The following is a 14,275-nucleotide window of genomic DNA, read 5'->3' on the forward strand; positions in this document are numbered from 1 at the left end:
ACGCCAGTGTTCGAGGCTCATCCTCAGCCCTCACCTTCTCGCGCTACAGCTGGGTAGCCCGTCCCTGCCCGCCTCTGCGCCAAGCTCGGCCAGCCGCCGCTTCCCACCCTAGCAGGGCCGGCGGCGCAGGCGCAGATCTCAAAGCCCGGCGCGGGCCTTCCCTCCCCGAGCCCCGCCTCGCCCGGCCAAGGGCGCGTGCGCATCGCCCCTCCAGAGCCGCCTCAGCGAGGCCGGGAAGTGGGGACGCAGTGGGGGTCTCAGGTCCTCCGCTCCCGCCATTCTCTGGGGATCCCAGACCACGACCCATCCCTACCCACCGAGCCACGGGCGGAACAGGCACCTCACGCTGGAAACTGCGGCGGTGAGAGCAGGTGCGTCCCTCGAATGCTTTTCAAAGTCCGCGGACAATACCGCGCTCGCGTTCAAAGATTCGTGGCACGTTGAGAACCGCATAGGCTTTTTCCCTTTTATGAGTCGCGTCCTGGAGGACCACTCTGCGCATGTGCGGTCCTTCCTCTGTGACGTGCCGCGTTGCCCTTTGGGAAATGGAGTCTTTCCTTTGACACACTGTTCGGGTTCTTCAGCTGAACCTTGTTTTTTAACAAACTAGGGTTCCTGTGTGTTTTCAGTCTCTTCTCCCATTACCCAAAGCCGCTTCAAAATAATAATAAAATAATAATAACTTTTTTAAAACCTAAAAAAGAGTAGCTTGTTGATCGAGGGGGGAGCAGTGGGTATATGAGCAGTCTATACTTTCTGCCCCAATTTTGCTGTGAGCCTAAAGCCGTTCCAAAAAATAAACTGTTTTTAAAAATTTTTAAATAAATAAAAACAACAGATTTGTAGACGCAGAAATCGTGCTTTTAGGGAATCTTTCCAGGAACGTATTAAGGATGTGAGCAAATATTTAGCTACAATGGTTTACATCCTAGTGTCTTATTATTTCTTACATACCCCCTACCAAAGTTTATAATTACATATTTATTTGTCTGATTATTTGGTACATTTCCCAGCTCCATGAGGTCAGGATCATCTTTTTTGTTCACCTGTATATTCCCAGTACATAGCACAGTGTCTGCCACATAATAGGCCCTCAGTATTTTTGTATTCTTTAGAAGAATCTCAGACTTCAACACAAACTGTTTCAGTCCAAAACTTAACGCATCATTTTCTTCCATCAAACTTGCTTTTCTTTCTGTGGTCTCTACCTCAGTGAAGAGCATGACCACCCACCCAGTCTCAGCTCTATCCTGCGTTTTAGGAGGCTTATGCCAGCAAGGATACAAATTTTGCATTTGCAAAGGTCTTAGGAGCTAGTTCTCATGAATGTCAAATATCAACCTTACTTATTCCACAAGAGAAAACTGGAGCTCGCTATGGTTTGTTTGAATTTTCTTTAATTTCTGATGTTTCTACAATAAACATGTATTACTTGATTAATTTTTTTTTTAAGATTTTATTTTTTTCCTTTTTCTCCCCAAAGCCCCCCAGTACATAGTTGTATATTCTTCGTTGTGGGTCCTTCTAGTTGTGGCATGTGGGACGCTGCCTCAGCGTGGTTTGATGAGCAGTGCCATGTCCGCGCCCAGGATTCGAACCAACAAAACACTGGGCCGCCTGCAGCGGAGCACGCAAACTTAACCACTCGGCCACGGGGCCAGCCCCCCGCTTGATTAATTTTTTAAAAGTGTTTTCAAGAGTTGCCCATGTGTAAGGGATAGCTCTTTCTTCCCCTTCATATCTAAATTCCTCAAAAGAATCATCTGTCCTCTCATTTCATTTTCTCACCTCCCTGTCTGCAACAAGGGAGCCCCTGGGAGTTATCCTTGACATCACCTTTTCCCTCCCCTCCCGTTTTCAGTCCATCCCTAAGTATTTGCAGTATAAACATAAGAACAGCTCACATTTGGTGCGCACTTAGTATGTATTAGGCACCATTGAAATGCTTTACATGGGTTCTTTCATATAAGAGAGTCCATCTACTCTTCATCTCCACTCTTCATGCTAGTCCAAGCTGCCTCTGCTCTTGCCTAAACAGCTACAAAAGCATTTTATTGTTTTCAATCCTGGATGCAGAGGTTGCGTTACTCATTTCTCACTTTACAGCACACTGTCCTCATGGGGCTCTGCATGGCCTCTCTCTTGTTTTATGTATTTATGGCCTTCTGTCTCTCTTCTTCATTCCTCCTGTCTTCCCCAATGGTGTGTGGGAGTCTTTGTAAAACATTTGCGTTGTTTAGTGTGCCTGTATCTTTAATTCAGCTAAATGGTATTGTCCTATAAACCTCATTCTCTTTCTTACAGTTTCCACTCAGCAGCATGCTTTGAAGACCCGTCCTTGTTGTGTGTACGCCTAGCCTGTTACTTAGAATAACCATGCAATATTTCATAGTGGGCACCCAAATTTTAGTTATGCGGACCCACATGGTGGGCCTCTAAATTGCCTCCAACTACTGGCTACCACAAACAATGCCACAGTGAACAGACTCATGCATGTCCCCTTGTGGCCTATGTGAAGATTTTTCTGGGCCCCATGAGGACAGTGTGCTGTAAAGTGAGAAATGAGTAACGCAACCTCTGCATCCAGGATTGAAAACAATAAAATGCTTTTGTAGCTGTTTAGGCAAGAGCAGAGGCAGCTTGGACTAGCATGAAGAGTGGAGATGAAGAGTAGATGGACTCTCTTATATGAAAGAACCCATGTCCACTAGTGGCAGTAAACAAAGCTTCTTAAATTGTCTCCCCTAACCTGCTCTGGCCAGAATGATCTTCTTAAAATTCAAGTGTGTATGGGTCCGGCCTGGTGGCTCATCGGTTAAGTTCACATGTCCTGCTTCGGCGGCCCGGGGTTCACCAGTTCGAATCCTGGATGCGGACATGGCACCACTTGGCAAGCCATGCTGTGGTGGGCGTCCCACATATAAAGTAGAGGAAGATAGGCATAGATTTTAGCTCAGGGCCAGGCTTCCTCAGTAAAAAGAGGAAGATTGGCAGCAGATGTTATCTCAGGGCTAATCTTCCTCAAAAAAGGAAACAAAATCCAAGTGTGTTCATGTCCTCGCACCCCTGGTCTCCTGCCCCACTGCCTCCTCTCCCAAACCACTCTACCTTCCTCTCCACTTCAGCCTGCCCAGTCTTCAGATCTTTCAGACCTGTCCTGTCTCCTCTCCCACAGGACCTCTGCAAAGGCTGCCTAGAGCACATTCCCTCCCCTCTTTCCCTCCTTATCTCCTGCTCATCTTCACATCTCCCTGACTGAGCCAGATCCCTCTCTTATAATCTCTCAAAGCAAGTGTAGACCTGATGTAATTGTGATAGTAACACAAATGTCACAATTTTCTATTTGTTTGTAACCTATCTGTCCTACTCCTCACCCTTTAGATTATAGACTCCATGAAGTCTGGGTTCATATCCATTTATGCTCATCACTGTATTTTTAGCACTTAGCCTTGTACCTGGCACATAATATAAATATTTCTTAGATAAAAGAGAAAATGAAATGCCCAGGGAGAGCCATTGAGGGGGCAGCATTTTGGTGGGATGACTGTGATAGATTTTGGTGCTCAGTTCTGCAGCACCAGAAAGTCCATTTTGTCAGCAACCTCTCAGGATAGACTCACTCTGACACAACTCACAAGAGACTGAGGTATAAACCAGGCATTCACTGAGTCATGTGGGGAGATTTAGAATGGTGGAACTGACCAGAACACTCCCTTTGCCTGAGCAGCATGGTCCCTTCCTGTGAGAAAACCACAGCATGGCAAAGAAATCTAGGCCTTTCTGGTCTATCATTTAGTTTCATCGCTTCAGAGCATCACATCTGAAATCCTTTCCAAAGAACCTTCAAAAATCACAGGGACTGCGGCTAGCCCGGTGGCGCAGTGGTTAAGTTCGCACGTTCCACTTCGTGGTGGCCCAGGGTTCGTGGGTTCGGATCCCGGGTGCGGACATGGCACCACTTGGCAAAAGCCATGCTGTGTTAGGCATCCCACGTATAAAGCAGAGGAAGATGGGCATGGATGTTAGCTCAGGGCCGTTCCTCCTCAGTGAAAAGAGGAGGGTTGGCAGCAGATGTTAGCTCAGGGCTAATCTTTCTCCAAAAAGAAAAAAAAAAATCACAGGGATCTTTACTGAAGGTCTCTTGAGGCCATGAGGCGGGAGTGACATAGTATGCCTCCCCCTCAATCCCTTTACAGTCCCCCCCTTCACACGGAGTTCCACGGCTGAGGACAGTGCTCATGTCTCTCCCTCCTCTTTGCTTTCTCCCCCATCAGAACAGGCTTTTTGCGTGGGGATTTCAGGCACCTGCTGTGTAGAGCCAGTTGCCTGTCCCTGGGCTTGTCCCTCTTCATGCCCACCCATCCCCCTCCTGAGCAAAACAAAAGAGGCTCCCACCTCCCGAGGCAGGCAGGTGAGGGAAATTGTAACTATTCACATTTGATGGGTTTTGTCCCCAACACATGCAGAAGAAGCCACCTCACTGCCAGAAGGTGGCATAGTATGCAGGGAGCTCAATGGAGGAAGAGGATGAGACAAATTAACTCTTAAAAGTTATTTTTTTCTCCTCTTTGTAAAATAGGTATACACTGAAAAGTCAAACATCGCAGAGGTCTAGAATCTATAATGGAGAAAGGAAAAGTTCTCCGTAACCAGGTCTAGGATTTAACCACTCTGGAGAGTTTGGGACACATCCCGTTGCCCCTCCACTTTTTTTTCAATCATTAAAATAATTTTTTGTACAGAAATAGGATTGAAGCCGCGCAGCAACCCCTTGGGCTCAGGCTCCTTGTGGGGGTGGAGGCGGCGGGCGGAGGACTCCCCGGGACAGTGGTGGGCAGGGCGCTAGGTTCTGCCCCCACAGAGTAGGGGGCTCCACAGCCTGGTCCCGCTCTCCCACCACCCCCTCAACTTGCAAGCCACTGGTCATCCCCAGCAAGAGATTATTTGAACAGATTTTCCTCTTGACAAATAGAAATGGCAAGCAATAGGATATATGAGAGTCTATGAGGAAGCCATTTAGTGTAAACCTAATTCGGCCTGACTTTGTTTTTCCAAAAGGGCCTGACATGGCCATTGAGCACGCATGGTATATCTGCTTTAAACATTTACTATGGGAAGAACAAATGGCCTTAAATAAACGTGCAGCTTCCCCTCACACTGGCATTTCCTTAAGGATAAGCATCTCTCCCTAGGCTAGGAACTGATTCCTGCACCCACCCTGTGACCACCCAGCTCGAGACAACAAACCTGCCACCCCACTGTGTCCACCGAGACAGCAGACCTACTACCTGCCGTGTTCATCAATTGCTGTGCCGACAGAGCAGTCTCGTGACTGTTGTAAAAGGGACATTTCAATCCTACGTAAAACATGCTCTTTGAGGGTATATAACCACTCTGTACACCCCACATTTTTGGTGTCCTTCCTTCCTTGGGGAAGGAAGGCCCTGGGCTATGGCCCTCACATTTTGGCTCAGAATAAACTCACCCAAATTTTCATTTATAGATTGGTTATGGATTATTTTCATCAACACTCTGTAAGGATGGAGTTATGTTCCAGATGGAACAAGCCACCAAGCAACACTCAAAGATCACCCTTACCGACCCGCGGGATCCCCTTGACATTCCTCAGAACAACACCTTGAAGACCCTCACACCACACGGGGCCCCAGGGGCACATCCCATCCAGGAGTGGTCCATCAGCTAGCCTGTATGAAACCTGGATTGGCATTTACACAGTCAAGGATTGTTAATCTGTCCAGGAAACCACCAAAAATTACACTGTGATATTGTCCACCCAGTTTTTCAACATACAGCTGGACAGTAAAGACCTCTTGGCGTTTACTCCACCGAGCACGTGCCAGACTGCCCAGTAGAGAGGGTGAGTGAGGACTGCTCTGGATGAGCCTGTGAACACAGAAGTGACAGCATTGGACATCAGACGCCAGTAGCCCCAGCTAGAAATGGAGTTGAGACTTAAAGAGATGAGACTCTTCATTGGAGCTAACTATCATAATTTTAGGAAGATAAACATTGTTCTGAGTTTTTTGTCTTTATGTATTTTTGACTACTCAAGCTATGTTTACAAAATGAAGTTGAATGGAGAATATATGGTAATAGCGGAATAGATGGCTAATATGGGTACTTCAGGTATTTCTAAAATCTGTTTGGTTCTGTTCTTTATTTGTGTGCAGGTGTATACTAAGTGTCTTACTGTACTAAGGGGCGAGGTGTCTGTAGGAGCAGGGAAAGCATATTTTGTTGCTGACATTGAGAATTGATGGTGATAATAGAAAGCAGGTGATTTCGGTCAGTTGACAGACAATGACCCTTTCTTGCCTGCACCGGAGTATCAGACTGCGCCCAGTCCCTCTCCTGCCACTGTCAAAATAACCCCTTAAAATTCCTTCCTGGGGCTGGCCCCGTGGCCGAGTGGTTAAGTTCGCGCGCTCCGCTGCAGGCGGCCCAGTGTTTCGTTGGTTCGAATCCTGGGCGCGGACATGGCACTGCTCGTCAGACCATGCTGAGGCAGCGTCCCACATGCCACAACTAGAAGAACCCACAACGAAGAATACACAACTATGTACCGGGGGGCTTTGGGGAGAAAAAGGAAAAAAATAAAATCTTAAAAAAAAAAAAAAAAAAAATTCCTTCCAGATTTAAGAGCTCTATGGCATGACCCAATGGATAGAAAAATTTTAGCTTAAATGGAAGTCTATACTATGAAGTGATTATTCCTCTAGAGAGACATTTTAAGCAACAGGGTTTGGAAAATCTTAATGTCTACAGCTGGGTAAGCATGAGCCATGCATTGTATGCTGCTTTTTTTCTATGCCATGATTGATACATGTGCTGAATCATCACATATTTGTCATTAGACCTAGAGAGACAGGTCATTTTAAAAACAGCACTGAACTGGGAGACAGGAGACTAGTGTCTCCTAAACCCAGGATTAGAATTGCCTTGTACTCCAGCTCCTTTGGTTAACTAAATGAGCTCTGCTTTCCCCTACTTTGGCCTTTCTGGGACACTGTCCATGACCTCCTGGTCTATCTGACTTCTGCTCATCCTTCCCAGGGCAGCTCACACATGACCTTCTCTGGGAGTTGCTCACAAGCCTGAATTAGGTGCACCTTGCAGCTTGAATGTGCTTTTCTCACATGTTACACTGTGTGATAAACATCCTACATATTGGGTGTCATCATCCAACAGCCTCTCGATGACCCACACCTTGAGTGTGGTACTGCGTTCTGCTTACTTTCATATCCAGCACCAAGCAAGTGCCTGGTATGTGGTTAGTGCCCTCAACATTCGTAGAGGGGAGAATGCTACTCTCTCTCGTCCTTATTTCCTCATCTATTAAATGGGGTTGGATTTGCTGATCTCTCGGGAGACTTTCAGTAATAGAAATTATTATTCTAGATCCTTCTACTGTTGTTTTATCTGGCCATCTATCTTCTTTAGTTACCAGGAGAAATATGTGACACCTATATTATGCTGAAAAAAACGTACTACAGTTATCTATATTATTTCAATAAGTTTAATGCAAAAATTAGGATTATAGTATACCTAGTGTTCTGCAAGCTGCTTTTCATTCAACTATATGTTATGGACAACTTTCTCTTCAGAGCTAGAGACATAGCTTATTCTTTCTAATGGCCACAGGCTATTTCACAGAAGGGTGTTACTTCATCTACTGAAGGACACTTGGGTCGTTTCTGTTTTTCACTGCTACAAACAAAACTGAGAGCATTTCTGGAGGAGATGCTTGTAAGTAGAACCGCAACATCGGGGGATGTGCATTTAACATTCTTAGCAATTTTCCCAAATCCCTCATGGAAAGATTGCATCCATTTATATTCACGGGGATGATGTCACACAGCCAAGAACTGCAAGCACAGATGCCAGGTTTGAGGGTTTCTCTGTCCTGGGGTAGAAGGTCATACACATACGTCTTGGTTCACCTCATTTAGGCTTCTTGAGTCTCCTTGGTAAGCAGCGATGTCACCAGCCACCTTGATTACATATCCTGCCTCTGGTCTGGGAAGCTCCTGATCCTTCCATCCAAAGACTCCTGCACATCCCTCAGTCTGTCCAGGCTTCCCTGAGCTGGATGGTTTAAGTCCTGGAGTTGGGCATGTCTTGCTGTCTTCCTCACAGTCATTCTTGTTCAGGCTTTACTACCCCCAGGAAGTCTGCCCTGGTCCTCTGCCCGACCCAACCCCCACTGGCCCCATGCTGGATTAGGCGCCCTCCTGAGACCTCCTCCAGCCCGTGTTTACTCCAGGCTGATCACACTGGGTTGTAATAGGTGTGCCTGGCAATCTAGAATGTCACGAAGGTATAGTCATAAGCAGCAAGAAAATTAGCTTCCTGGGGCAGGCCCGGTGGCGCAGCGCTTAGGTTCGCACATTCTGCTTCTTGGCGGCCTGGGGTTTGCTGGTTCGGATCCCGGGTGTGGACATGGCACCACTTGGCAAAAGCCATGCTGTGGTAGGTGTTCCACGTATAGGGTGGAGGAAGATGGGCATGGATGTTAGTTCAGGGCCAGTCTTCCTCAGCAAAAGGAGGATTGGCAGTAGTTAGCTCAGGGCTAATCTTCCTCAAAAGAAAGAAAGAAAGAAAGAAAGAAAATTAACTTCCTTGTAGCTGATTATACACGCACCCGGAGGCTAGAGGATGGGAAAACACACCTTGACTTTTCCCATTGGGTCATTTTTGGGGCCCTACAGGTCCAAGCCAGTGGGATCCCAAAAGTCCCTTCTCTCTTGGCCACCCTCCCTCTGCCCACTCCTCCCCGAAAGGTCTAGGCTTTGTTCTTCCAGCACCCACACAATCAAGGCCAAGGAGACCCTCCCTAGCTCCATGGAGGGTGGCCACAGTGTCTTCACAGTCCTTTGTGGGACTAAGATTGGCTCCCTCACTTCCCTTAGAGCAGAGCATCTGGAAGCTGAGAAAGCAGTATGATCTTAGCATAGCTTCATGTTTTCAACTAGTCATTTACCGAGTGCCCATTGTGTGCCAGCAGCGGGGCTACAACAATGATCAGATACACAGGATTCCCGCCCTCATGAATAATGATAATAATAATAGCTAACATTTATGGAAACTTACTCCATTCTAGGCACTGTGCTGAGCCTTTACAAGAATTGGCCTTTTAATCCTCACAACAATCCCACTAGGTAGGTACTATTATTAATCCAATTTTACAAATGAGGAAACTGAGACGCAGCGAGATTAAATAACTTGTCTCAGGGCACGCAGCTAACAAGCAGTAGAAGCAAGCTTCGGACCCAGGAAGTCCGGCGGCAGAGCCTACTCCTTTAACCACGAACTGAACTTAACCAACGATGGCCTTCTAGTGGGGACAAATCATGGAGAAGCAAACAAAAAAGATAGTTTGATTAGCAATAACTAACTGCTGTGGAGAAAGTAAAGTGAGGGTGATGGGGTGAAGAGTAACTGGGGTGCGTGTGTATTTTGGGGCGGGAGGTGCACTAATCTGCTCTTGACCCGCCTCCTGCATCGCACAGAGCATCCAGAGGTGCCACCAGGTGTGGTTCTGTGTGTCCTCAGTGCTTAGCCTGGTCTGACGCAGGCACTCACTGGGAGGCAGGGAGGAGGGGACAGGGAGTCAGGGAGAGAGGGAGGAATCTCTGGCAGGTGCCTCCACACACGCAGCTACCCAGCCTTTGCCAGTGTTTGGCCAGCTGGGCAGACTTAGCACCAGCCCTGGAGCTGGGGTCAGGTAGACTGTGGGAGGAATCCTCCTCACCCCATCTGTGTGACCTTGAGCAAGTGGCTCTCTGAGCCTCAGTTTTCCTTGTTGGAAGAATGGGGGAAATAGTACGCCATGTGCCCGGCTGTAGCCAAAACCCTTTCACACATCGGGTGCTGTCTCTGTCTTCCCTTTACAGTTGAACAGATGGAAACTCAGAAGTGAGCCCAAGATCTCGCGGCGAGTAACCCGTGGTCCTGGTGGCAGACGTGATGAGTGAAAGTCCGCCCCCTAGGGGGTAGCTCGGGAATCTGTGAGGGCGTTCTTGGTGGTCACAATGACAGGGAGGCGGAGCCAGACAGTTGCACACGGAATTGTCCCATGTCCTGCATGACGTTTGACTGTCCTGCTAGACATTCATGAAGCTAAAAAAACTTATTTACGATGATCTGAGCCTACTCCTTACCCCCTCCCATCTCATGATAGAGGGAATTATTTTGCTACTACAGGTAGTGATAAAGCCCACCACTTTGCAAGAACATCCTATTTCCTAATTGTCTCCACCTTAATGTGCCGTGGTGTGTTATCTTTGTTTAAGTTAAGGTGACTTTCGTCTTTCTCTTCTCATCTGGTCTGTCATTATTATCCCAATTCTGTTTTTATTCAAGTGTCCTCCTGTCTTCACTTTCATTTCCTGGGTATTAAAGAACTCGCAAATCAACCAAATCTAGAAAACAAAAGCTAAATTGAATTCTGGCTCAGGCTAGGGAAGGACACAAGCAGAAGTGTTGCTTCTTGTTCAACAGAGGACAAGACTGGGTTATTCTAGGGTTTGGGGAAGCATGGAGTTTAGGTAACATTGAGTTGGAACGTGTTTCACTAGCCTCACAGCAAAGTGGGAGTGTGAGCAGAGAATAACACCAAGCGTGTCCTGCAGCGCTGGAACCAGAGTTTAAAAAAAAAGGTAGACTGTTGTGTCTGCCCCCTTGCCTGCCCTGGACAGCAGGGCTGGGAGCTGGTGCACAACAAGCCTGAGCTAAAGCAGGAGTGGGCACCCAAGGGTGTGGCCTCTCTGGGTCAACTCGACCCACATGGTCAGATCCTTGGGCAAGAGTGGAAAATTCCAGTTTCACATGTTTGTTATCTAAACCTCTTCCTTTAATTCACATTAAATAGGTACAAACACCTGTTTACTTCATAATGTCTTCTACCTCAGTATGTCCATGTTTTGAAATATGTATTATTTTATTATAAATTAATTTCCTTCTGTGTCTTCTTTACATTGCAGTGAGGGCATCATACGGAGTGTTTGGGAACTGTGTGACTAACTCTTAGATAGTGCAGCTTACGCTGGACCGGGCATGGATTACCTCCTTTGATCCTCTCACCAACTCTATGCAGTGGATACAATTATTATCATCCTCATTTTTACAGAGGAGAAAACTGAGGCACAGAGAGGGAAAGTGACTTGCCCAGGGTCACACAGGCAGTAGTAGATCGGGGGTTTGAACCTAGGGCATCTGGCTCCAGAATCTGCACTCTTAACCACACTGCTAGCCTTCCTCTCAGGTGAGGAAATTACCTAGGGAGCCCAGTTCAGGATATTAAGGGGCTTTCCAGATGTTTCTTATAAAAAAGGGGGATTGGGTGTGACAGGGCTAAGAACTACTGACCTAGCACAGTGTGTTGATATCCTTTTTCACTCCGTGTTCTGCCACCACAGTCCTGAATCTGAGCCAGAATTGGGGTGGGGGGCCGTGAGATGTGTGGCCCTCACCCCAAGCCCAAGAGGGGCGTGTGGCAGAGGGCAGGAGATAGACAGGAAGGAGTTGGCCAGGTGAGGCCTTCAGTTCCCTGCTGGCCGTGGTCCCGGGGACTGTTTATGCCCAGACCCTGCCTCTTTCCTCCTCCTCCCTGAGGGGCGGGGATCTCCTCTGTGGAAAAACACCCAGCTGGGCGAGCCCCGAGCCCCAGTGCGAGGGAGGAGGCGAGGGGGGCTGGGACTCACGGAGGACTCTTCCCCTCTCGTGACTGGTGTTTAGTGGGCTGGGTTCTGGGAAAGGGCCTGATTGCATCAGACAGGGCCTGAGGGGCTGGAGCCAGACTGCGGGCTGAGGAGGAGACGTGGCCTTATAAATTGGGGCCAGTGAACTGAGAGGTGTCAGGAAACTAGACACAAACAAAGCTTTAGAAGACGAGAGAGAGACAGCGAGAGTGAGCCAGACATCATGGCCACCTTCCCACGAGCAGCCAACCCGTCCCAGCAGCCCTCGGACCCAGAGGACGAAGACCTGAGTCTGGATGAGTACGACCTTTACGGCCTGGCTCATTCTTACCAGGGTAAGACCTGGCCCTGCCTCCCTCCTGGTCCTTCCCCTTCCAATCCCCACCCCTACCCCCAAACTAGGCTCCCTCCTTGGACTTCTCCCCACACTTCACCCTTATCCAGCCAAGGTGTTCTTTATCCCTCGAGTCACCCCCTTCTAACCCCACTTCCACTGAGTGCTGTCCTACTTGGCCCTGGGGCCTCACACACTCCTAGAATACTGGAGGCAACAACAGATCATTCTGGAGGTCCCTCCTTCCTCAGATGGGGAACAGGGATTATGACTGCCCCAAAGCTATGTGCTGACGACCCCCCCAGTCTCCCTACTCCAACCCAGGCTCTTCCCCCGACCCCTACACTCCCGACTCCCTGCCTCTCCTTTGAGGCATCATGCCTCTGCCCACCTCACCTTGGCCTCTTGCCTGGGTTCCCAGGAGTGGGAGGCCGGAAAGGTCGCACCAAGAGAGAAGCTGCTGCCAACACCAACCACCCCAGCCCTGGTGGGCATGAGAGGAAGCTGGTGACCAAGCTCCAGAATACCGAGCGGAAAAAGCGAGGGGCACGGCCCTGAAACAGAGCTGGAGGTGAGGAGTCGGGGGGGGCCCAGAGCACCAGTGGAGGTCCCTCTACCTTGAAAGGGCAGGCCTGAATGTGCTGACTGGGTGGGGAGGAGGGATCAAAGGACTTGTTTCAACATAGAATAAAATGAGGCATACGTTTGACTTTGAGCTTCTTAGTGACCAGAGCAAAGGGGGAAACATAGAAGCTTTCCAGTTGGAGGGAAATTTGGTTTACAGAGAGGAAAACTGAGACCCAGAGAGGGTAGGATCCTTCTCTGGAGTCACACAGCAAGTGAGTAGGAGAGGCAGAATCAGAACCCAGGCCTCTGTCCCTTTGGTCACGTGCTTTCCTTCCTCCAGATGAGGCCAAAGCACAGACACTACACAGCAATGGAGACAGAACCATGGAAGAATCAGCACCTGGACCGGATCCAGGCCTGCTTGCCCTCCGCCCCACCCCCAGGACTTACCCCACCTGACTGAGGCTCCCAGGGGCCACTAAGGAAGCGCCCCAAGCCCCAGAAAAAGGACACGATGGGGAGCAAGAGGCAGGGAATAGAAAGGCAGAGTCATGAAGTTACTCCCCAAAAGAAAGACGCTGAAGACCTGGGAGCTCCCCAGGGTGGCAGTGACAATAAACAAAATTCAGCAGCTGCAGCCTGTGTGAGTTTTCGTCCTCTCTCTGTTCCTGCCTGCGTGTGTCTGTATTTGCATGAGCCAGTGAGAGCCTTTCTTGTTAGTGTTGTGTCTGGCTATGTGCCTGGGAGGATGTGCTCCTGACTTTGTAGGGGCGTGCAGAGCTAAGTATGCATTTTTTTGTATGGATGTGCTTTGGTGCGTACATTTCTGTGGTCTCTTTTGGGGTGCAGGGGGATTTCCTGTTTCTTGGTAATGCTGCCCATGAAACAAGCCCCCTCCCCAGCTGCTCTTCATTTTCGGAATAACAATCTTGTTGATCATGTCATATTCGTATAACGTCACCTTTTGAAGTGAAGGTTATTTCTTGGTGCCATCTGCAAAATGGAGAAAACTCAGATTTAAAACGTTGAGGGACTTGCCCCAAGTTACTCAAATTAAAGGATTCTTGGTGTCCTCAAGTGTCAGGTGGGTCCCTCTGCCCAGGGGGCTACCAGGACAGCATTCTGGGAGGTCAGCAGGAGGAGGAAGTTCTTACCTAGCGTTATCAGTCTGGGGCCACACTTGGAGAAGAGCACAGGGCAAATAAGAGGTGAGATTGAAGCTAAGAGGATATATTGATTGAGATGCAGATTTGGGCTGCTGTAATGAAGAGCCAGACAAAACAGGATAGAAAGTCCTCTCTCTGTCACATAACAGCTCCAAGGGTAAGCACTCCTGGGCCTAAAATGGCAACTCCATTGTGTCAGGGATTCCAGCTCATTCTAGCTCATTGTTCTGCCACTCTCAGAACATGGCTTCGACTTTGAGGTTCAAGCTAGCTGGTCCAGTACCTGCCATCGCATCTGTATCTCAGCCTGTGGAAAGAGAGCGGGACAGGAACCAGGGGAGCCCACACCAATTCATTTCTAAGGCCATAACCTAAAAGTAGAACATACTACATCTGCTCAAAATTTAGTCACGTGGCCACACCCAACTACAGGAGAGATTGGGAAATGTAGTATTTCACTGCTTAGCCATGTGCTAGCCCAAACTTGG

At 48.5% G+C, this 14,275-nt stretch overlaps 2 protein-coding genes across 16 annotated transcripts in view; one reads left to right on the plus strand and one right to left on the minus strand.

Annotated features, from left to right (window-relative positions):
- Positions 1 to 553, minus strand: part of SGF29 (SAGA complex associated factor 29) — a 36,810-nt gene extending 36,257 nt beyond the window's left edge. For 2 of the 9 annotated variants that reach the window (XM_070231984.1, XM_070231979.1), the window contains exon 1: positions 35 to 131. The gene's annotated coding sequence lies outside the window, so the exon portion shown is untranslated. Of the gene's footprint in view, positions 1 to 34; positions 169 to 317 lie in introns of those variants that run through there. The other 7 variants (XM_005598811.4, XM_001502057.7, XM_070231981.1 and 4 more) reach the window with 7 other exon arrangements.
- Positions 128 to 13,258, plus strand: NUPR1 (nuclear protein 1, transcriptional regulator). 7 transcript variants are annotated; one of them, XM_070231991.1, is made up of 6 exons: positions 128 to 371; positions 9,122 to 9,179; positions 9,915 to 10,224; positions 11,004 to 12,055; positions 12,476 to 12,625; positions 12,962 to 13,258. In XM_070231991.1, exons 4-5 carry the CDS (start codon positions 11,944 to 11,946, stop codon positions 12,610 to 12,612), a joined length of 249 nt encoding a protein of 82 aa, XP_070088092.1. In that variant the 5' UTR covers positions 128 to 371; positions 9,122 to 9,179; positions 9,915 to 10,224; positions 11,004 to 11,943; the 3' UTR covers positions 12,613 to 12,625; positions 12,962 to 13,258. The 7 variants fall into 7 exon arrangements, with proteins under 7 accessions (XP_070088092.1, XP_070088093.1, XP_070088094.1 ...); XM_070231992.1 differs by having other exon boundaries at positions 9,915 to 10,013; XM_070231993.1 differs by having other exon boundaries at positions 9,915 to 9,955.
- The last annotated feature ends 1,017 nt before the right edge of the window (positions 13,259 to 14,275 follow it).

The sequence above is a fragment of the Equus caballus genome, chromosome 13 (assembly GCF_041296265.1).
Source record: "Equus caballus isolate H_3958 breed thoroughbred chromosome 13, TB-T2T, whole genome shotgun sequence".
NCBI lineage: Eukaryota > Metazoa > Chordata > Mammalia > Perissodactyla > Equidae > Equus > Equus caballus.

What these genes read in the sequence shown, in the direction of transcription:
- NUPR1 (XM_070231991.1), top strand. Translation starts at nt 11,944, where the DNA reads ATGGCCACCTTCCCACGAGCAGCCAACCCGTCCCAGCAGCCCTCGGAC. An exon ending in CCTGGCTCATTCTTACCAGG is followed by an intron (nt 12,056 to 12,475) that starts GTAAGACCTGGC and finishes CTGGGTTCCCAG; the next exon opens with GAGTGGGAGGCCGGAAAGGT.